The 21,353-nt window shown below is 45.8% G+C and overlaps 1 protein-coding gene across 1 annotated transcript; it reads right to left on the bottom strand.

Moving 5' to 3' along the window:
- Nucleotides 1-4,901: 4,901 nt before the first annotated feature.
- Nucleotides 4,902-19,384, bottom strand: LOC104402354 (rho GTPase-activating protein 20-like). The gene is made up of 14 exons (XM_010010223.1): nucleotides 19,305-19,384; nucleotides 17,083-17,253; nucleotides 16,341-16,490; nucleotides 14,747-14,788; nucleotides 13,928-14,012; nucleotides 13,000-13,077; nucleotides 12,409-12,475; nucleotides 11,497-11,685; nucleotides 10,867-11,042; nucleotides 10,173-10,334; nucleotides 9,084-9,193; nucleotides 7,959-8,148; nucleotides 7,198-7,315; nucleotides 4,902-6,643 (listed from the first exon to the last, which is right to left on the bottom strand). Exons 1-14 carry the CDS (start codon nucleotides 19,382-19,384, stop codon nucleotides 4,902-4,904), a joined length of 3,360 nt encoding a protein of 1,119 aa, XP_010008525.1.
- Between the last annotated feature and the right edge of the window lie 1,969 nt (nucleotides 19,385-21,353).

Raw genomic sequence — 21,353 nt, 5'->3', positions numbered from 1 at the left:
ACCTTTAACTCTGCCTCCTCCCGGAGTTCGTTTTCCTCCTTTACCTGCTGGGTTTGACCTAAGTTGGGTTTGCAGCCTGGGATCCACGTGGAAAAGAACATCATCTCCCAGCTCAGACTTGTTGAGTCGCCAGCATCAAGTGGTGACTGGAGGCGACACGAGGTGGAGCTCTCGGAGCACCCGCAGCTCTGCGCACACGACCAGCAGAGCCGGGGGGATGCTGCGTCTTCCTCCCTCTCTTTCTTCTTCCCTTCCTTCCTCCCTCCCTCCCTCTCTCCCTCCCTCTAGCAGCTCGACTGGCACTTCACGTAAGCCAGTGCAAGGCCAAACCTACAGGGCAGACCTCGGAAAACTCCCCCAGCATGTGCCTGTTTCTCTCAAACCTCTTCTCCTCCAGCTTGCCCCAGGTTTACTATAATAAAGCAAAGAGAATAAAAACGGACTCAAAGAAAGCGGTAAAGCCACCACCTTCAGTACCACTTCGTGTCTGTCCCTGAGGCTGCCACTCTCCCTTTGCAAAGCAGAGGTGACCTGGAGCTTTGCCAGTCCTGTTCCTCAGGCCAGTCCTGTACCTGAGTTTGAAGCCAGAGCACGGGATGCTGCTGAAAGGTGTCAGTTCTCTACACACGGGTGCAATGCCACATAGAATCAACTAGGCTGGAAATGACCTTTGAGATCGTCAAGTCCTACCTTTATCCCAGGACTGCCAAGATACAATCCACCACTAAACCATGTCACTAAGTGCCTCATCTATGTGTTTTACACATGGCTGGTGGGATGGCAAGGGAGGGAATAGCTGCCTGCTTGAAAGGCTGTCATGTTTGTCTTCAGAGTGTGGGTGAGCTTTAAGGAGAAAGTTTCGAGGGCAAGCTGTTTGCTTGGATACGTAGGTAGCCAAAATAGCCCATACTACTCTTTGGCAAGGTTATCTGTCCTTCAAAGGTGCAATGGGATAGCAGCGGGGAGGGGAAGTCTATACAAAGAAGCTATCTGCAAAGGATGGGGTAGAGTATGTCTTGGGACACTGGTGTTCCTGACTTTGTTGGGATGACAGAAATAGCACCAAGACAGTGGAAAAAAACGACAGCTGCCCTGGGCACTTCCATCGTGGTTTCTGTCAGCCTGCAGCGTAAGGGAACAAATCACACTGGCCAAGCAGAAATGAGAAGAGGCTGAGCTGAATGAGTCATTGTCTCTTCAAGGCAAATGAACTGAACTTGTCTGGCCTTGATCTATACTGGGAGCAGGTCATGAAGGCTCCCCACTTCCCGGATGGCAACCTCACGACATGTCTTCCCGAGTGACTATCCGGCAGGGCACTGAGTAGGGCATTCAGTATTTGTCAGGCCAACTTGGACTAAATCTCTCCTTTTGATCTGAAAAAGGGCAGAGAGAGAAGGGAAACCTATTTGTGTCTGAAGGCTATACATTAAGGGCAAATTTGGCCTTTCTGGGGCAGAAAGCCAACTGTCTGTATTTGGTATTTCTTGTTATGAGCAAACTGGGTGCTGTGGAACATTTTTAAGACTGCTTGGTGACTTCCAAATACACTTCTGCATCCCAGGGAGGGACACACGTTCCACTTGGGAGTTTTGAGAAAGGGATTTAGGTGGTACTTGGATACAGTATGTGACACCCACACTAATGGGAGCACTGACAGCACATCTGCAAGCTGCTGCAGGAGTGTGGGGTGAATGACAGCCCTAGGTGGCATGGTGACCCACTGCTGAGTGTCTCCTGTCCGGGACTGACAGCAAAGCAGGGTGCTCTCACCAGAATTAAATCAGAATTTTTTGGGGGGGTAATTTATACTTTGTGGCCTTGAGTTTCCTGGGGCTAAACCCAGTAGTTTGGCATTACTGTTCAGCAGAAGCCAGGAGCTCTGGAACCTTTTTGTCTTTATGGCACAGTACCAGGGGGGCTGTGGCCAGGATTGGAAGTGCGACATTACATTAAGTCACTCACCTGTTCCTCAGCTACACTCAGACTGCACTGGAAGGTGGCACAGCTCACAGGTTTTCCAGTCTGCTATCCCTAGGAAACCTATTACTAATTTGCTACACGTATTTTGATGGCCTGGAAGAAAGTGGAACACATCTGCTGACTTGGTGGATGTAGGATTGGGTGCCAATATGTGGGGAGCATCCTGGTCTCCAGCAAGCTGCGCTCTCAGAATTGCATCATTACCTGGGATCATGGAAAAGGAGTGCTGCAGAATTCCACGCCCAGGCCCCAAGGCAGTAGGTAAGCAAGGTCTCCATGCCCTTGCAGAGACCAGTCTCCCTGTCTTGTGTAGGACCCTGCCTCTGCTGTGCATCACATGCTCCCAATGGGACCAGTAGTTTGTGCTACCTTTTCTGATAAATTTTGGAGGGTTTTGTTTTGCTTTAAATGAAGAAAAATTATTAACGGAGAGCTAGGTTACAGCAACTATCCAGGGAAATGCGCCCTTATTAGGCAGCCTGGGATGAGGAGAGGAAAAAATGTGTGTTTTGCCCCGCCTCTCCCAGCGTTTCTATAAACTGATCTCTTTCACTTGCTCATAATTCTTTTAGGTGACGCAAATCATGAGCTCTTACTCTGCATTTGGTCCAGATCTTCCTCGTTTGATCTGAGACCAGCCAAGCTACTGAGTCAGTTTACAGTCCATTAGCATGTTTAGAATACAGAATCATCTCTCTGCCAAGTATGAGCAGACTCTTCTAATCGTTAATGGTGTTTCACCTCCCTGAAAAGACACAAATAAGAGTAGTGCCTAAGCTGGTGTGATGGCAGAGGGCTCAGCATGGCCAGCCTCTCAGATCTAGGGTATGAAGCACGTGTTTCACAGCACAGTTGGTGTTTTGCAAATGCCACCACCCAAGCACAGAAGAGAGGGAAGTAAGAGGAAGGGAACAAGAGGCGCTCGTTGCACCACAATGACAAACAAACGTGTGTCTTTTATTGGAATAGTTACAACTGTAGCTCTGGAAAAAAGACTGTGAATGCCACGTCAGTGTTCATGTGTGAGGGGAGTCATGGTGGGGGGTGTTGTATTACAATTATATACACCTTTCATCATACAAGGGCCACCAAGGTGATTTGGGACAGAGAGTGCCGAATCTGAGAGTTGAACACCCTGCACAGAATTAGTCGAACTATACACCTTGGAAAAGTGGGCTCTGGGCTTCCCTCTCTCTCCCGTCCCAGCATTTGGCCACAGGCATTTGACAGATGAGTGGAGGCATCTGATACCTACTGGATCATTTTACAGAGCTGGCTTCCCCCTCTGTGCAGGGACTGAACCATGGCAGGTGTCAAGCAACTCTAGATATAGCTATTTGTAGACCCTCTGCAACTTGCAGGAGGCACTTACTAAAAGGCGACCTTTTAGTCACTATGATTCATGTATTTCTCTTGTCCTTCACCCATTCACTGCTAATTGAGTAAAAGGAGCGACTCTCTCAGAGAAACCACTTAGAAAACTCTCACATAACTTTTAAATGAAATATCCTGAACCTTTTAACCTCTGAGACTTTTCCCAACATTTTCTTAATGCCTGTCAAACTAACGTGATGCTCTCAGCTTCTGCGTAGAGCTTAGCTGGCAGCATCACAACCCTCTAAGCGAAGTCCCATTATGACTGTGGCACTTCTGAGCACTGCTTTGAGTGGAATCACGGGAGTGCTCCAAGAGTCCACTGGCTGCATTTCTTTAGTAGTGCAACACTAGAAGCCTGCTTAGCACATCCCTGCCTGGCACTTCTCCAGACTTAATTCTCCTGGAACAACTGAGCCATGTGCTAAGCTAAGTGGGAATTCAATGCTTCTCTGAGATAGCATCAGTGCTGTTGAAGCCTGGACCATCTCAGCTTATGGACTGACAACTTTCTGGCCAGATGGGGCTTTGCTTTAGCATCCACTCGACAACATTCTTGACAACTTTCACAACTCCATTAACCTCATGCTAGAGCCAAAAACTGCTTAAGTCCCTCTCAGCGTGACTAGGAATTTGATTAGTTGCCCCAGTCACACTGCCTCTGGAAAGGGCCTTCTGAAATGTTACCATCATTTACAGAAATATAATGTCACCTTTTACTAGGACTAAAAGGACCAGCTCTGAGAGGACACCAAAAAGATGAATGTTCATAGCTCTGCCAAAACGACAGTGCTTAAATCCTTTACAGTGACTGTGGCTCTGTCAAATACTAGCTTTGGGGGAGGTTTGAGAGAATCAATGCACAATTGGGAAAGCAAAAGCCGTCTTGGGGTTAAAATATTACATATGGCATCTGTCAGTGAAAGCTGGGCTTTGGGCTCTGGGCTTGATTTGGTGCCTCAAACAGTAATGAAGGCAGACTGTGAGCTAGACCACCAGGGGACAAAAGATGAGTAGAGAGAAGCAGCAGTGATTTCTGGGCTGGACGTGAAGGGTCTTCCTTTGGATGAGTGGTGATGAAAAGTGAATAGTGGAGGATTTTGTGCAAGCATAAAGATTTTTAACTAGTTCTGATGCAGCATTAGCTGTCCCAGTTCTCCAGTCAGCCACACGCATCGGCAGCTCACTGGAGAAAATAAAGCAGAGTTTCTCCTTTCCCACTTTAAAGGGAAATGGAGTCAGCCCCCATACATGTCAGCTAATTCATGGACAGGGAGAGTCTGATGGCATTCAGCCCACGGGACACCCACCCAGTGAAGTCTCTTCTGTAGGAAAAGGGTGCAAATTAAAAACCAAGAACAACTGCCCCCCCCCGCCCCCAGCCAAAATGAACGTTAAACCCCAACATTACATACACATTAGTGTCACTTTACACTTATTGCCCCATGCAGCCTGCTAGATTCTTCACACCCTGATCATATCTTAGACATTATTTTCTGCTGCACATACACAAAAAAATATTCAGTTCTCCCCCATCTATCTCCCTAGACAAATGTCTCTTCTGCAAACGCCACCGTGTCACGTTCCTCTGTGGCCACCTCTGCCAGCGGCTGGCTCCTGAGCCACTCCACCCTGCTCCGAAGGAGTTCATTCTCCACCACTTCTGCCTCTGCTGTGGGACAGGTTTTGGTTTCATCGTGCTTGAAATACTCCCTGATGGTGTTTCTAATGGAGGTGGGGAGGATGATACGGATGGTGTGGCTGAATGTGTTGAAGCCCTTGCTCTGGGTTGGCGCCTGCGCCACTTCCTCTGGCTTACTCTCCAGCTCCTCAGGAGTGGAGGCACTTTGGGGGCTCTCTTTGTGCTCTGCCTGTGGGGATGGGGTCACTGGTCCATGATGGTAGCGCCTGGAGATGGACTGCAGGACAAGGGGGGTGTTCTGCCCATAGAAAACTGTCTGGGGGATATGGACTCTCACAGTCTGCAAGCTTTTGGACAGGCTTTGCTCACTGCTGCTGCTGGGTGAGTTGTTGCTGCTGGTGTTTGCCAGGGATCCCTCCTCTTCTTCTTCCACTGGAGACCCCTGAGAACTTTCTTTATTTGGGGCCACATAAAAAGTTATCTTGGTGCGCTTCAGGCTTTCCTGGCTTGGAGGGCAGGCATCAATGCTTTTGATTTCTACATTCTTCACTGCCTTCTCCTTATGCTGCTGGTGGCTGCTCTGTGGGGATTTCTCACTGGCTGGGCTGGCAGCTGGGAGCTCAGGGTTTTGTTCAAGCTCTTTGGTACAACCCTGGCTCCTGAGCCCTGGGTCAGGGCCCCCTCCACAACTCAGTTGTCTCTCCTCTTCTTCCCAGTCAATGTCAGCTAATGGGCTTCCCACGGCAGCTCCGCTGACAGGAGGGAAGTTTTTCCTCTCTCCAGAGCAAGGATTGCTCTCCACAGCCTTGGGTTCGTACTCATGGAAACTGTCCAGATCACACGGATGTAAAGGCACAGGAGACCTGAAGGACTTGTGCCACTCTTTTGGGGACCTCTGGGCAATCCTGGGGGACACAGCATGAAGCCTGGCAGACGTACCGAACATGAATGGTAGGGATGAGACGTCTGTGGGACTAATGGCTGATGACTCTGAGCAGTAGGAGAAAGCACTGTCTAAGGAGCTGAGTGAAGAGGCAGACGGGGAGGTGGTAGTAGAGGACAGGCTAGAGAAGCTGGACCTGTTGGACAGGCTGGATTTCTGAAAGCTGAGCTTCTTCACCTTAGAGCTGGTCTGAGGCAACTGCCACAAGTTCTGCCTGGCCTTATTAGCCCCAGGGCTTAGGCCTTCATCAATCAGCTTCTGGCTCTCCACCTGCAGCTGCTTGAGCCTGTGGATGTAGTCTGTATGGCTGTGCATGATGGTGGCATCGCAGCTGGACTGGCGGGCCACCGGCTCGTGGCTCTGAGCAGGCAGCTGGGAGCTGAGGCAGACGCTGGGCTCCGATGAGCACCGGTCCCTGGCCGGGCTGAGGGAGCGTATTGAGCCGATGGAGCAGAAGGAGCCATCCTCTTCCAGGAGGTCATAGCTGTCTGCACTGGCGTTCTTCCGGGCTTTGCTTTGGTAGCAGGCTGTGATCTCACTGAACAAGTCCCAGTCCTCCGGATCCTCATCAAGTAACAAGCTGCTGGATGGTTCAAAAATGGCATCTGTTTCAGGTACCAGGTGATGTTTTGGTCCTTCTGGGTCACAAGCAGAAAATTCCAGCTCATCAGAGGAATCATCATGCTGAGCCAAGCCTATGCCTGGGGCAGAGAACACAAATTAATCTGTGGCCTATGTCTCCTAACCTGACCAAGGCAGGGAAATATTCTCATGAAAAAGCAAAGTTGATCCACTATTTTCACAGGGACCAGAGCAGGACTGGGAACAGTATAAAAAAGTTTGGCTTGATGACTTGAGCTTTCACCACTGGCCTGTGTTCATAGGACAGTTAGAGACAAATCAATTTTTTTCCATTCAACCACTTGGTCTAGCTTTACAGAACTGATCTGGAAGAAAAGATTGCTGGGACATGGCATTGCTAAGGCTACACTAAATTCTTGTGATGGCTGGCATAGGTTGAACAGCATCCATGGAGAAAGATAATCATCCTCGGGGACATTTGAAGAGATGCATCTGAGCCCTCTGCTTTGCATTCACTTCCTGCCTGTGCCTTACAATGGGAAAACCAAACCCAACTGTTTTCCAGTGCTTTTCCTTGGAAGAGACATGAATGGAAAACAAACTCTTTTGCATGAGGAGCTTAACTATTAAAAGATCTGAAATGTTTCCGGAAGATACGGTACCACCAACTTACCCAGAGATTCCTCTGAGGTTTTGGACTTCTTTTTGTCTGGTCTTTGAAACAAGGAAGCAATGTCACCTCCAAAAATCTCTGCAGAGTTTTCAATCAGGAACTGCACTAACAAGGCCACCTGGCAAGGACATGAATTTACAGTCAGTTTCATGAACATAGATCCATATATAAAGCAAGTCAAATCAGTCCCAGAATCTTCCTTTTCCTTCTACAAAGATGTAATTTCCTACAGAACCTTTTGCTCAAGAAGCTGTTAAGGACACAGCAATGTGTCTTGTGAACTACACCTGGAGCAAAAGTATGATCTCTATGAACTGGTACAGTGAGCCGGGTACAGCATGTTCTACAATTTTCCTTACTATTGATAACACCTTGTAAGCTACAAGCAAGTCTTCCTCCCCTGTGATGCACTGTCATGTTCATTGCTTACTTTGTCTCTGCAAAATGGCTTTAGATCCAGCTGAAGTGGCAGTGTCTAACCTCAGCTGCTACATCTTTCAGCTGCTGGACATAGCTTGCTTGACCATATAGAAGTTCATTTGCTAAAACAACCATGGCTTCCCTTTCCATCCTGGATAAACTGAGTGGCTAAATTCCCCTACAGCATGGGCACAGCTGCACAGGGGAAAGGACAAAGCCTGGATGCCACTCAGCCAGCGCCGTCACTAATCCTATGCCTTTCTTTAGTCTACAAAATACAGCACCCATAAAAAGCGGTAAAAGGGAAAGACAAGCATGAAGCCAAACCCATGAGAGACTACCTTCTTTGTAGACCTGCTCTCCTCTTCAGGCCCAGTGGGACTTGGTAGCCACAGCATATTGGGTGCTATGCAAAGAGCCAGGTTAAAGGCATTCATCTGATTCACACCGGAATTCTGCTCGATATGATGGAGGACTCCGAAGAGGTGTCTGAGTAAAATGAGGTTGGCCTCTGGAAGCTGGTTGACTAGACTATTCAGGGAGTGGAAACAAAGGAAAACTGCTGTTAACAAACATCTGCTCTTCAAATATCAGAAGTAGCATCCCAAAGCTTTTGCCCCCTTCTGCCCTCTTGCAACCACTTTGAGACATTCACATTGGATAATAAAGTAAGACCTTGTCACTCCCCTCCACCAGCTTTTGTGAGAGCCACAACTTTACATCCATATTGCCTACCCACTCTGGTCACAGAGCTGGAGGGACCAAGGGACTTATGTCCAGAACATGTGGTAGAAGTCTGTAATGCCCTAACAAAACAGAGATCACCCAAAAGCAATGCATGCAGCTCCAGGCCAGCAGCACACAAAACAATGCCATTGCCTGTGTCTCATGCTATAGAGACAATGGAGGAAGGAGGCCCAGGACAAACCGTAAGGTTCAAAAACTGAGCTGAGCCACTGACAGGAAAAGGCTTGATATACTGCATATCCCAGAGGATGCTGATAGACTGTTCTTGCTCAGGGCAGCAGTTTCAAGGCAGTAAAGCCATTTTCAAAGTCCCCATCACCAAGTTAGGGATATTTCTTCTAATGGCCAATATGATGATCAGCTTCATTTTGTGCACATAATAAAAAGTTAACATCATTAAGGATCTAATTCCACTAACATTTGGTGTACTCCTGGTGGCTGAATTATTGTGCTTTTTCAGTTTGCTGGTTCTGGTAATTTGAACGAGTAATCAGAGAAGAATTTTCTAATGACATTTTTTGGGAGGTCAGAAATGTTACCAATGTTCATAAAAGACTATTGAAAGGAAAATGTTCTGACCATTGACATTGGCAATCAGCAATAGCTCTACTGTGGCCTGGAGCACTGCCAGGAGTCTCCCAGAAGATGAAGTCTATGCTTATGGCTGTGTACTCCCCCTTCTCCCACCAAAAGAAGCTTTTACAGAGGCTTTTACAAACCTTTTGATAGCTTCAATCTTATGTGCCCGATTTTCTGTGTCCACAGCTTCCATCCACAGTCCGTGCATGTCTGAGGATAGAACACTGTCAGGTATATTTCGGAGAAAATCCTGAATTAAATATATATATGCAGAGCAGTCTGGTCAGTTTTGAATTCCTTATTTTGTTTTCACGATGCATATAGTCATTGTTTATTCATATTAAGCACAATATAAAACAAGACACGACACAAATACATTTTTCCTCCCCTCCCCACTTCACCAAGCTATCCTTCTCTGGGCTCTTCCACTGCAGCACTGCAGCCCTTGTGCCTCATCCCTTCTCCAGAACAGGACTCATCTCTACTGCAGCAGGCAGAGGACTCATCCCTACGGCTGTGCATAGTTCTGTTTGAAACACTTCTCAGCTATGAGGATTGTTGTTTTTTTCCTCAGGTGACTATTTAACAACTTAATATATGTCTTGCATTGGAAAGCACCTGAATATCCTCCCAGTCAACTGTTTTTTTTGTATTAGGCCAATAAGAGCAAGAGGTGGGGATGGTTTTTGATACTTTAGGTGCTGAATTTTTCTGACCAGATTTAATTGCAAAAGATAGGCTTTTTCTTACTAAAACTTAAATGGTGTAAGTCCTCTCATATCTCCCTACAGTCTCTTCTGTGTGTCCAGAAAGGACTGAGAGCATCTGTGCTGCTGCCGCCAAAGGGTTTCATGTCTATGTTAGTGCAGCATCTGAATTGCTGAGTTCAGACTCTGGCATGTTATTTGGCACTCTATAGATACCATGGTTATCTTGGAGGTAGACATTACTATATCACCTGCTGAAGGGTGTTTTGTACAGAGAGGTGCAAAATGAAACACTGGCCTGAAGGCCACTGCATGTATCTTCATGTGAAAGCAAGCACCACTCAGTCAGACAAACACTATTGTGCACATAGATGGAACAAGCCATCAAGTGAGAATGTTCCTTGCTGGAGGAATGCTTTCTGTTCCTTCCCAAACCTTTCCTACCCATAAAGACTCATGCTGCTTCCTTAAAGAAGGAAGTTACCATTAGCCCAGACAGCTGAGTTACTTGGCCAAACATACCGTGATGACAGCTGCAGCCACAAAGACTGACTCTCCATCCACCTGGACATCGTCTCCAGAGTTCAGCTTTTCTTTCAACTCCTTGCACGTCTTGGCATTGGCAGAACGTCTGAAAATGCCCCTAGTAGAGGGACCTTCATGGTACAGCAGGAGCAGCATATCCTAAGAAAAAGCCCAGTTGTACTTAAGAGCCAAACGCTTACCCTATAGTTTGCGTATATTATATCTTGCATAATTATAACATAATAAGACCTAGTCAGTACAGGAAGAGGACAGACATACAAGAGATTTGTCATAATTTAACTGGGGACAAGAGCCTGTCAGCTAAGTTGTCAGTACAGTTGATGTGGGTAAGCTTATCCTGGGGCAAGTGTGAGTCCATTGGACTCTTTTAGTGAGTGAGCTCTATGCTATGTAGTGTATGGACTATGGTATCGTCCATTGACATTGACCCTTGGCAACTTGTGATGACCTGGTTGGAGACACCCATTGACATGGGATGGACGTTTTTGCACGAAGTGATATGGATTACACAGGAGAAGGATGCTCTTACTCTTGTAACTGAGCTATATCTGTATCATGAGCAAATTATGGTCTTCGCCATCCAACCCGCATAAATACCACAAGTGTTTGTAAATTCTGGACTAAACACATCAAGTTTATGTCAGGACAAACATTCCAGGCTGCTCCTTACCATGATTGGCTTGGGAAGGATCCCATCAGGACAGACAGAAGACAGAGACAGGCCGAAGAGCTTCCGTGGGGTGGTAGGTGACTGCGAAGGAGGGCTGCCCGTGGGGGTGCTGGTGCTGCGGCGCAGGGCCCAGTCAATCAAGGACTTTTTCCTCTTGGTGTGTTTCTGCAGTGACTCTGAAAGAAAACACAGACCTTCATTACACATCTGCCTGTCCTTACTGGCCATTGAGTGACCTACAGTGGAGGCAGAGTCCCCAGCTGAGCAAGGACTTTCTACCACCACTTGTTTAATAACTATACTCTTAATGGGGATGAGGTAACATAAAGCAGTGAAATCACTTGTTCCTTGCCCAACCATAGGCAAAACTCTTATTCAATCACTGTTCTTCAGTGAACTTTGCTGTCTGTGCGGTGTAAGAATGGCTTGCAGTTGAAAGCTAATCAAGGACTAAAAGCCAATTCTCAACATTTTCACAAACAAATTTAGCCTCTCTGCAATCTCTTCTTCTTTGTGTACACTCAGGTATGAAAGTGATTCTGGGATACATGTACAATGCCAGCAAGAGTTTGGCACTGCCACAGAACGCAGTGTCTCTGCTGGGTTGTAATGTACTCCTGCAGCCCCTACCTCTCCTCAGCTGCATTGGAGCTTGGGGCCTGGGTTTCATGACAAACTGGCACTGTTTTTCTTTTGGAAGCTGATCAAGCAAGGAAGCCTCTGTCCCATCAGCCAGGAGGGTGTTATTGTTGATTCCCTGTTGCTGGTCAGCAGAGTCCCGGATACAGCTCAGTGCGATGCTGAAAGGATGTTCGTGCCCTGTTGAGCAGAGAGATGTATAAACAGCAAGAAAAGATGCAGAGCTATGTGAAAATAGCTCCAAATCTGGGAAGAAGGATGCAGCCACATCCAACAGCTCCTACTGCAGCTGGGCATCTAAGCAATGTTGCTCAAAACCTCCACCTGTGGACTAAGGAGGCCAGGGCACACCTATGCATATATACAATCATTGCTTTACAAGTAAGTTCATCCAGTTAAACCTGGCCAGCCACTCTCCATTAGCAGCAATCCAGAACATCATGCAACAAAACACTATTAATTGGGTTTATGCCCTTATTAATAGGCTTATGGGCCCTACTGCACTAACAAAATACTCTAAGCATTGCTCTGTGTAGGAGCTGGCTTACTATAACAGTTTAGTATGTATTGGATGAATACAAAACCTAAGCATGTGTCATGATGACTTGGAAAACATCAAAACCCACCCAAAAATAAGTGTGAAGTCTAAAGAGTCACAGTATAATAGTCTCATTATGACAACATGGTCTTTGGAGCAAGATTTCTTTAGTAAACCAACATATATAAACTTCCTTGGAGAGCCTGGGGATTTATTTATTGCGTTACCACTGAAAACCTAACCACTTAATGCAGAGTTAATGCAGAGATTACTCATTCAGCATAACTAAGCAGTATGTTATAAGACAAAACAGAGCAATTGCTGCACCATCTGTCAGAGAAACAAGCAGCAGTTTAAATGCTTACCAATGAGAGGGTAAGCAGGGTCATCTTTTCCCGAGATCACCCAGAGATGGTGTTCACTTGTCCTGCCCTGGAGGTGGAGGAACAGAGAAGAGAAAAATATTAGGTGAAGGAGGCCAGGGTGAGGGTCCATGAGGTTGCACTCCACTCAGAAAGCAACACACAGCAACAAAGGGCTGAACAGACCAAGGAGCCAGATGTACATACTATCTGTTAAACACTGTAATGGGCAAGGCTGGACCACTGCAATGGGCAAGGCTCATCTGACAACATCACTGCTTTGTTCAGTGTATCATTTCATTAATAAGCCTTTGACAAGCTTGACTCAATCCCAATGCTGGATTGCAAGCATGAAGTCCTCTGAAATCCAAAGGACTTTTGTCTGCAAGGTTTGAATTTAATGCAGGTGTGTAAGCATGTCTGTGTTTCTAATACTTGGCACTCGCACAAATAGATTGCTTCATCTTGTAGTCCAGACAGTATTAATGCCTGACTGGTTAGCTACAGCACACCTCCACATCTGCACTGTCCTGTAAACTGGATGGTGACAGCTTCCTTAGCTGAGACCCGGCAGACTATGCAACTGCCACTTACAGGAAGTCCAAGCTGTTCAAGGGTCTTCTTCATCACACTCTCTGCAGTTTCCACATTGGACACATTGACTGTGGTAGTCTAAAAAGGAAAACAGAAAACAGAGGAAGCTAATAAGAAGGGATGAAGTTTGGTTGCAGTTTCTTGTGGCTTGAAAATTTGGGGGAAATGTCAGTTATCTGTCTATTGACTGTCTTTAGTAAATGTTTATGGTTAGAAGAGTTGTACTAATTTGAACTAAACTGGAATCATTGTTAAGGGTGATGGCTACACATTGTGAAAACTGTTCTCCACTACTTCTTATATCACAGGTTTATTATACCGTCCAAAGATTATTCCAGTAGAAATCACAGGATGTGGGTGGTGTTCAGATGCTGTATCTAATCACGTCAGTATTTGACTGACCGTAGTGCTACTGTCACTCCAAAAGGTGAACATGGCCAATGCTAATAAACCACAAGTGTCAGGGGTTGCTCTCTGAGGGAAGAGTACCCAGGGGGTAAATGTCACCCGCTAAGCTTGGCGTGAAGCCTAGAAATGTATGCTATTAATATGAAGAGACTGGGGCACATTCCAGTCTGAATTAATTCAGAAAACACCAGTGACTCTTTCATGATCAATATCCTCAACTTATTGCACTGAAAATAGGAATGACTGGACACTCAACCACAGACTCAACCACAGTTACCAAGTGAAGCAGAAGGAAAAGAGAAAAAAAGCCAGAGGCCAAGAATAATCTTAAGAATTAAATGCTTTTTGGTAAGGGTCTGGCTACCTTCTCATTTCCTAAGCCAAAACTCAAGCCCATTCCAATGGGACCTGAATTCTAAACAGGGGTGGCAGCAGCAGCCCCACAGACCTGCCTTCCCAACCCTACCCCACAGACCTCCATGTAGCATTGGTCTAATGAGCAGTTCTTAGTTTTACTTACAGAAGAACAGTTGTCAGCATCCAGCACAAAGATCTGAAGCGACAGATTCTTCAGATACTCATTCTGTTTTACCTCATTGATATGCCTGAAAGTCAAAGAAAAGAGGAGGGAATATAATTTCCAACTAAACTTGAGAAGAACCCTAAGATTTGGATCCAAGAGGTCCAAGGGACCAAGGGACAGATTAATTCCAACAGTAACAATAATGTGCAATGCTTATAATGTGGTCACATGCTCTTAATGGCTTATTTATCTTTCTTGAGGCCCAAGATGAGCAAAACCCCACATGACAGTACTTTAATGTGGATAGATGTGTCTAGCACAACACCTTCCAGCATCCTTGGGATCATTACAAACCAAGAGACTTCTTCCTCTCTCCGTACTCATATAAACACTTCTGCCTGCATGTTAGTAGAAACAACATATAAAAACATAACATGAAAAGGAAATAACTGTGGCCTCTAGATGCCACAAAATACAATCTTGAATCAAAAAAAACACCCCAACATTTGAAGAATCAATAACACTGGTGCCATTTCCATAATCATTAGCAAAGTCAGCCTCCAGCTCCAAAGGAAAAAAGGTGCTCCAACAGCGTTATCTTCTGGATAACAGATTCCATCTCTTCTGGACTGTTAACACAAATTCTGCTTTCACCCAGGGGATTCTATACTCTGGTCTCAAAGGTGGGTTTTTAGGACAGTAGCTGGACACTGCATGTGCTGAAAATCAGAGGGCAACTTGACACCTAGCGTGACAAATGTCTCTGAGGACTGTAGAGGAACCACCCAGGAGAAGGATGAAACGAGGGTCACTCACCACAGTAATGCTGACAGCCATCGTTCCTTCACGTCAGCTGAGCTGAAGATAAAAAGGGAGGCAGATGATCAAACAAGTGCTGAGTGAGTAACAGCCTTTGGAAACTCTACCCAGTTTCATTTATATATAGCTGTAAATCGAAGTTCCTTCCTGCAAAGCCCTGGAACAAAAGCATGGTCCTTTCCTGCTTCTGTCCTATTTTAACAAGTAACAAAAATAATAATAACAAAAAAAATTCCAGCAACAAACTGGACTACATTTCCTGCCCAGGCTGGGGAGTGTTGAGACAAGGGACAAGTATCTTTCTGTGATGTTGGAGTTAACTCATCTTGTAGGTCCTTATTATTTTTGCAGTGACCTTTAATTGATATTTTCTTTTTCCTATTATTTCCTTCCCAGTGTCTGCCATTCCTAGAAGCTTCTGCTGCCAACATGGGTTACCCAGGTCTCAGTGATGTGAAAGCAATGGAGCTGCTCTTGAGTTTGGATTAAGACACAAACGGCAAGTTGCATGTCAAAAGCATGAATCCCAATTGGGAATGCATCATTTGGGAGAGACCACCCTGACCCCTGGAAATGATGACACAGCATCTATGAAACCATGGGATGATTCCCATTTCTCTTTTCCACCAAGGCAGCTGCCCCACAGAAGAAAAGCTTCAGGCCAGGTCAGACCTTCCTAGGTGTGCCAGCAGAACCCCTGAGGACGGGGTGACCCCTGAAGATTGCTGTCCTCTCTGCTTTGCAGAAGAGAGTATCAAGTAGAGATGCCTGCGTCAGCTGAGCTCCCTATGGGTATGCCAGCTCTAGATTCAGTTTAGCCAGGCTAGACTAAGCTCAGGTAATAAAAAACTGCTTTTTGGTGATGTTTACTAGCTCAGGCACACCACTGGGACAGCCTTTGATATGGCACTTGGACATGCATGGCCTATTCTTTAGCCTGCTCCATGATCCCCTGCGTTTCTATTTTTGGGGTTAGCAAGGGCTAAGCAAGCTCTGGACTGTGCTGCATGTGTGCAGACCCATCTTGAAGAACCTTTCTATTTTTACAGTTTGTTGTGTGGGCTTTGGACACCCTGGCAGATGGAGCAGGGGGAAGGTTTGCTCACGCCACACGAGGAATGGATAAAGGATTTAATCCTGGCACAAGGCCATCTGGCATTTTTCATTGACGTAACTAGCCTGTCCTTTGTAATGAAAAACTCTCAAACTAGGGCTAAACTTCTACAGAAAAGGCTGCTGGCAGGTGCTGAAACAAAATGCTTGTAAGTTATATGATGGCACAAGCTGGTTTTCTATGGCAGATTTGGTTGTGATGTTCCAGATGCTCTGCAGCAGGCTTAGCCATTGCTATAACAACACTTGCAAGCCCTGTTGGTCCTCTAGAAGGCTCCCAGGGATGAACCTGCAGATATCTTTCTAAGGTGACTGTCTCCCAACATCCTGGTTTTTACCACATTGTCTAATGGGGGTGGAAGTCCTCTACTCAATGGGGAGAAGGGTTGTAGTAGAATCCAGGGCCCTACAGCCTGACACATGGGATGCTTGGGCAGCTGCCAGGCTGCAGAGGGAGGTCTGGTGTTTGATGAGGTACCTGAAGGTGACAACATAGTTGGTGATAGGCCAGCCGATGACAAATGAATTCTCAGGCCCCATCTTTTTCTCTGTCACTTCGCTGAGGCAGGTACCGGTCCACACTTCACTCAGATGCACTTGCTTTTTCAGCTTCAGGCTGGAGGAGGATCTGCAATTCAAATGATGAATTTCTTAGGCCAGATCATAACACCCAGACCTCGAGTCTGGCCATGCCACCTTCCAGTCATGCAGATACAGTGACAGCAACAAGCCTCCCCAGAACTAAATGTCTGGGCATGTGGAGAGAATACAAGAGATGCAAATGGATTTTGGGGTTGGTGGCTGCAGTGGGACAGCTTAGGGCAGTGTGATTCACTACAGCCACATGTAGGTAGGTGGTGATTTAGGCTAATTGCTGTACATGCTAATAACTGGAGTTATCTAGGCTCTTAATTTATGTGTGGCAGAAGTAGCCAGGCCAGGAATCAGTTTTCTGTTCTTACTGCCTCTTGCCTTCATGCTATTTTTTCAAGAAGCCACATAAGGGAAAGGGCAAAACCAATCAGACAACCTTTTCCTTCAGGAAAATGGAGTGAAGCATTTATACCAGGAAGAATTTATAGAAGGGGAAAGCGGACATGCCACATTTCAGATCCACATTTGTAAAGAAGAGTTGTTTTGATGCCTGCTGCACAAATAGCTCAGAGCCCAACTTTAACAGCACATACTGGGGCAGAGGAGTGAGTGTGAATTCCTCTTACTTGGACTTGGCGATGACAAGCACATCACTGAACAAGATCAAATGTCTCTCCTGGGTCTGCAGGCCCACAGTTAGCTGTACGCGCTCATCCAGGACGAAAGTGGAGCCTGGGCTGCTGAACACCCCACTTGGCAGTCCATTGTCTGAATGGGAAGAGGAAAGGGTAGTTTCCCTGGGGGAGGAAGAAAAATCACAAGACTTTGTCAGAAGCTTCTCACAAGGGTTCATGATCGGAGATGGGCGACCGGTTTGGAACAGCCCAATAGCCCTGTGCTTCTCCCAGCACTGCCCCTAACGCTCTCACTTCTGAGCTGCATTTGCCTGCCTCTGCCTAATTAATTTTATCAGCCTCAGACAGATGGAAAACTGCCTAAATGCCCACACCAAATCTGGGGAGGTTGAGCTGCTGAAATATTCCTTTTTGAGTTATTTCTCACTCACGTAAAACACTTCTTTCCCACACATACATGTGAGCTATGACTCACGGAAAATCCATAGATTGTGGCACTGCTCAGCCTGGTGTGAGGATGGACTGCCATTTCTGCACATGTTTTCCATCCATTCTGAACTGCTTGTCAGTGCTAGGGCTGCAGCACAGAGAAAATGAACCGCATGCACCCATCTAATTCCAGCCATGTGATTCTGGCTTGCCTGGCTGAAATCCAGCATCTTGTTTCTCCTGAGAATGATGAAGGTGCTGACCATTTCCCCCAAACCACGATGGTTTTTACATGTTGACTGCAATCAACAAGTCGTTGTCAGAATTGAACCAGACCCTTTCTCCATGCTCTCCCCAGCTGCCATAGCTCTGCCAAATGCTAATCTCCCCACTTGCATCTCAGCACCCTCCTCTGCACTGCTCCTGCCTCTGGTTGGCAATGCTGGCAGTACAACAGGTCCCATGGTGATTTCCTGGGTCTATCCTGGCTCTACAGGTGGGTTTGTGCTTAATGAACAAGAACTGTTTCTTTGCTGAGCCTTGTTCAGAGCCTGTGTTTGCGTGCCTGACCCTGGCTGAATTAGCTAACCTCTGAGACATGGCCTCAGATTCGTGCAGATAGAAAAACCTCCACAAATCCTCCTGTCTCTACATATAGATAAAGCCATGTATCTTGCTTTGGGAGATGCACGTGGAAGAGATACTTACCTTCCCTCCACCCCTCACAATACTACTCTAGTGTGATAGATACTACTCTACACAGATGAAAAAACACATGAGCTTTAAGGGTAGTATTTTTGACATTGTTAGTCACAACCCAATTTCCACTGGCCTCAGAACTGGGGAGCGATCCCATGATTTCACAGGAACACCCTCACTGCCGCAAGCAGAAATTCCCTCTTCCCTCCTCACCTCTCCACAGCCACTGACAAGAGAATTCCTGGCTTATGCATCTGTTGCCATTACAAGTGAGAAGCTAAATCACCTTTAAACTTGGTATTAAAAGCTTTCCATGTACGTCAATTGAGCAGTGGGAGCCACACCATCTCACGATCTCAGCAGTGCCTTTCCTAAAGCTGGAGGAGTTACACAGCTCTGTAAACGCAACAGCAGGATAGCAAAAAAATCTCACCAATACTCTGGCGGCCTAAGCAAAGATGGCATTGTACCAGCTCCTTCCAAAGCAATCCATCATGAGAAGCGTTTAAAGCCTCCCTCCCTCATGAGGATATTCTCCAGCCAAATAAAGTCAAGAATTTGTTTCTCTTTACTTCCTTTTTTTTAGTGCAATTTAGAAAGGGGTGGGGGGAATGACAAAGAAGCCACATAACTTGGTCAGGAAACAACCAAATGAAAATCAGTCCTGCCCTTTATAATCCTATGAGACTGACCTCATGGGGACTGGTCTGTGGGGATGACGCTCATGTCACTATGCTTCACCCAATTTCCATGCCCTGATGGGCTGGACTGCAGCAGAATGCATGTCTGGCATGTTTGCACCTGGCTCTACCTGCTGAAACTCCTCGTGCTTTACACCTGCAGGAGCAAAACATCAGCAGAGCACTGGATGGCTCTGGAGTGGCAGGCAAGAGAGGGAGCTTTTCACCACCCAAGCTGGTAGTAAGGGAAAGCTGCTGTTATCCGATAGGGATGTGGATATCCTGGAGGATGGCCGGATCTGATGGCACTCCCACCAAACATCCTGACCTGATGCCACGCTGCACAGCGCAGGCAGAACGTCAGCAGAAAGGTGGAAAAAGAAGTCAGAAAGGTATTTCCTCTACCTGGAATGGCACTTTGACTTGCCAAGAGCTTTAGTAATGGCAGAAGGGGTAGATCGTCTTCTTTGGACTATGGGCTTCATCTTCTGCAAGACAAAAAGACATTCCAGTTAGCCTGGCCACCCTGGAAGCATATCTGCTCACTGCACTCTACAAGGTCTCTTTTTATCTAGTTAATACTCAAGAAATCTCAGCACTGAAAGCTGTGATCTGTGTTTTCAGACACCTCCCTCCCCTTCCTTATTATTAAAGCTCTTGTCAACTATCACTTTTATGTGGGACACTTAAAACTTTCCTAACTTGAAATGCTTCCAGTTTTCACAGCCAAAGCTCAAAGTAATGACATGAAATTAAGCACAGAATAAAAACCAACACAGGCTGAAGGTCAAGAAAAACTTCCTAACACTCATGCCATGGAACAGTTTGTTAAGGTAAGGTATAGAAATCCAGTTTAAGACCAGACAAAGCTATGAACAGCATATAATGCTGTATGGAGCCATATCTTATAGGCTGAAGGAATGGATAAGGTTACTTAGTAGTTACATTTACAGATTCAGCAAATAGACTGTTATTAGGCCCCTCTCCATGTAGTGTAATCTCAAGACACTTGTATATTTTTTAACAGCCACAGCCACCAAGTCTTGCTTAACACAGAAATGATGTGACTGTAATGATGAGACTTGTGAGTTAGACATGATAACTACCCAAGTCAACATAAACACACAAAGGTCACAGGTCTTCTTCTATTTGCTATAATGAATTTTTTGCTGTAGAAAGATGGCAGATTTCAATGTGGAATAAAAACCCTCACATCAATGGCTCTTGCTTAATAAACATGGGAAAATCGGTTTCATGGCTCATTTCTAATTTCAGCGTTTGCCTGTATTAGAGCTTTAACTAGCAGGAAGTTTACAATATGCTGAGAATTACTAATCTTTTGACTTCTGAATGTATCAAAATATGGAATATCCAAAGACCAAAAGAAACCAGGGCTGTTGTTTGAGAAGAGGTCCTACAGAGAAAGTGTGTTCCATTTATTAACCGTATCTGTTTCGAAGTCTGTGCTGAATGCAAAATTATTCATTGCATGCGGGTTCATTAGTCCCACCTCTCACTACACAATGCTTTTACAGCTCAGCATCTTATAACCGCATTAACATGATGTTAGAGGAAGGTATTATCATCATTTCACTGGTGGAAAGGTGAAGAACAAAGCCAACACAGTGAACTTGGGTGCCTGGTGTTCAACACATCAGACCTGATTTTTCTGAGCACCCAGAAAGGTTGGCTCAGGGGGTTGGTTTGAAGCTCTGTTCCTGCTCACTCTCACTGGAGCTACATGGGCTTAGCATGGCTGCAAGTCTGTCTCCAGGGATTTATGGGAGGAATCCCAGAAATTAAGAACAAGGCATTAGTGACCACTTCAAAAGTTGGTGGAAGTGATTTACCACACTTCAGAGTGTATGATCACGTAACTCAAAGTTGGAGTGGGACTGCAAGCACAATTTAATACAGTAATTTCCTAACATACTAATATTTAGCTTTGCAACATCAAAAGTGCTCTCTGAGTAGATTCCTTGTGTACATGTATATATGTAGACAGTGACAGATGGGCAGCAATTTCTCCCTCATTCCCTGATATGACATTGCCAAGCAAAGATCTGTCTTCGGAAGTTTCACAGAGAGAACTGAATAAAAATAACACCAGATCAAAAATGTTTGTTTTTGAAAAAAAAGGAGTCCCTACTAAAACAGAACATCTGGCTTGCAGAGGTGCCTTAATAGGATAAAATGTTCCTACGAAACATAGCACAACATCAGTCATGCAGTATCTTAAGGCAGGAAGAAAGGACGGGTGTGGTGGAAAGCCCTGGCAGGCTGTTAGCTGCAAGAGCCACTTGAATGAATACAGCAGGCACACAGGGCAATTGGATGCATCTCTGTGCCAGGGCACTGCATTAACATCTTGAATGGTATTGTAATAAAACCTTGCACATGGATAGTATCTTCTGTGCCAAAGAATCTTATGGCACATAGTAACCTTTCTGTATG

This window comes from Nestor notabilis, unplaced genomic scaffold (genome assembly GCF_000696875.1).
Source record: "Nestor notabilis isolate BGI_N333 unplaced genomic scaffold, ASM69687v1 scaffold1982, whole genome shotgun sequence".
Classification (NCBI taxonomy): Eukaryota; Metazoa; Chordata; class Aves; order Psittaciformes; family Psittacidae; genus Nestor; species Nestor notabilis.
The sequence above is the reverse complement of the archived record's forward strand: the minus strand, read 5'-3'. Positions and strand labels throughout refer to the sequence as shown.

Excerpts from the sequence above, each read along its gene's own strand:
- LOC104402354 (XM_010010223.1), bottom strand. The coding sequence starts at position 19,384 with ATGAAGCCCATAGTCCAAAGAAGACGATCTACCCCTTCTGCCATTACT. Across the intron at positions 14,789-16,340 it reads AACTATGTTGTCACCTTCAG|CTCAGCTGACGTGAAGGAAC; the intron begins GTACCTCATCAA and ends TTTTATCTTCAG. Across the intron at positions 13,078-13,927 it reads ATGCTGACAACTGTTCTTCT|ACTACCACAGTCAATGTGTC; the intron begins GTAAGTAAAACT and ends TTTCCTTTTTAG.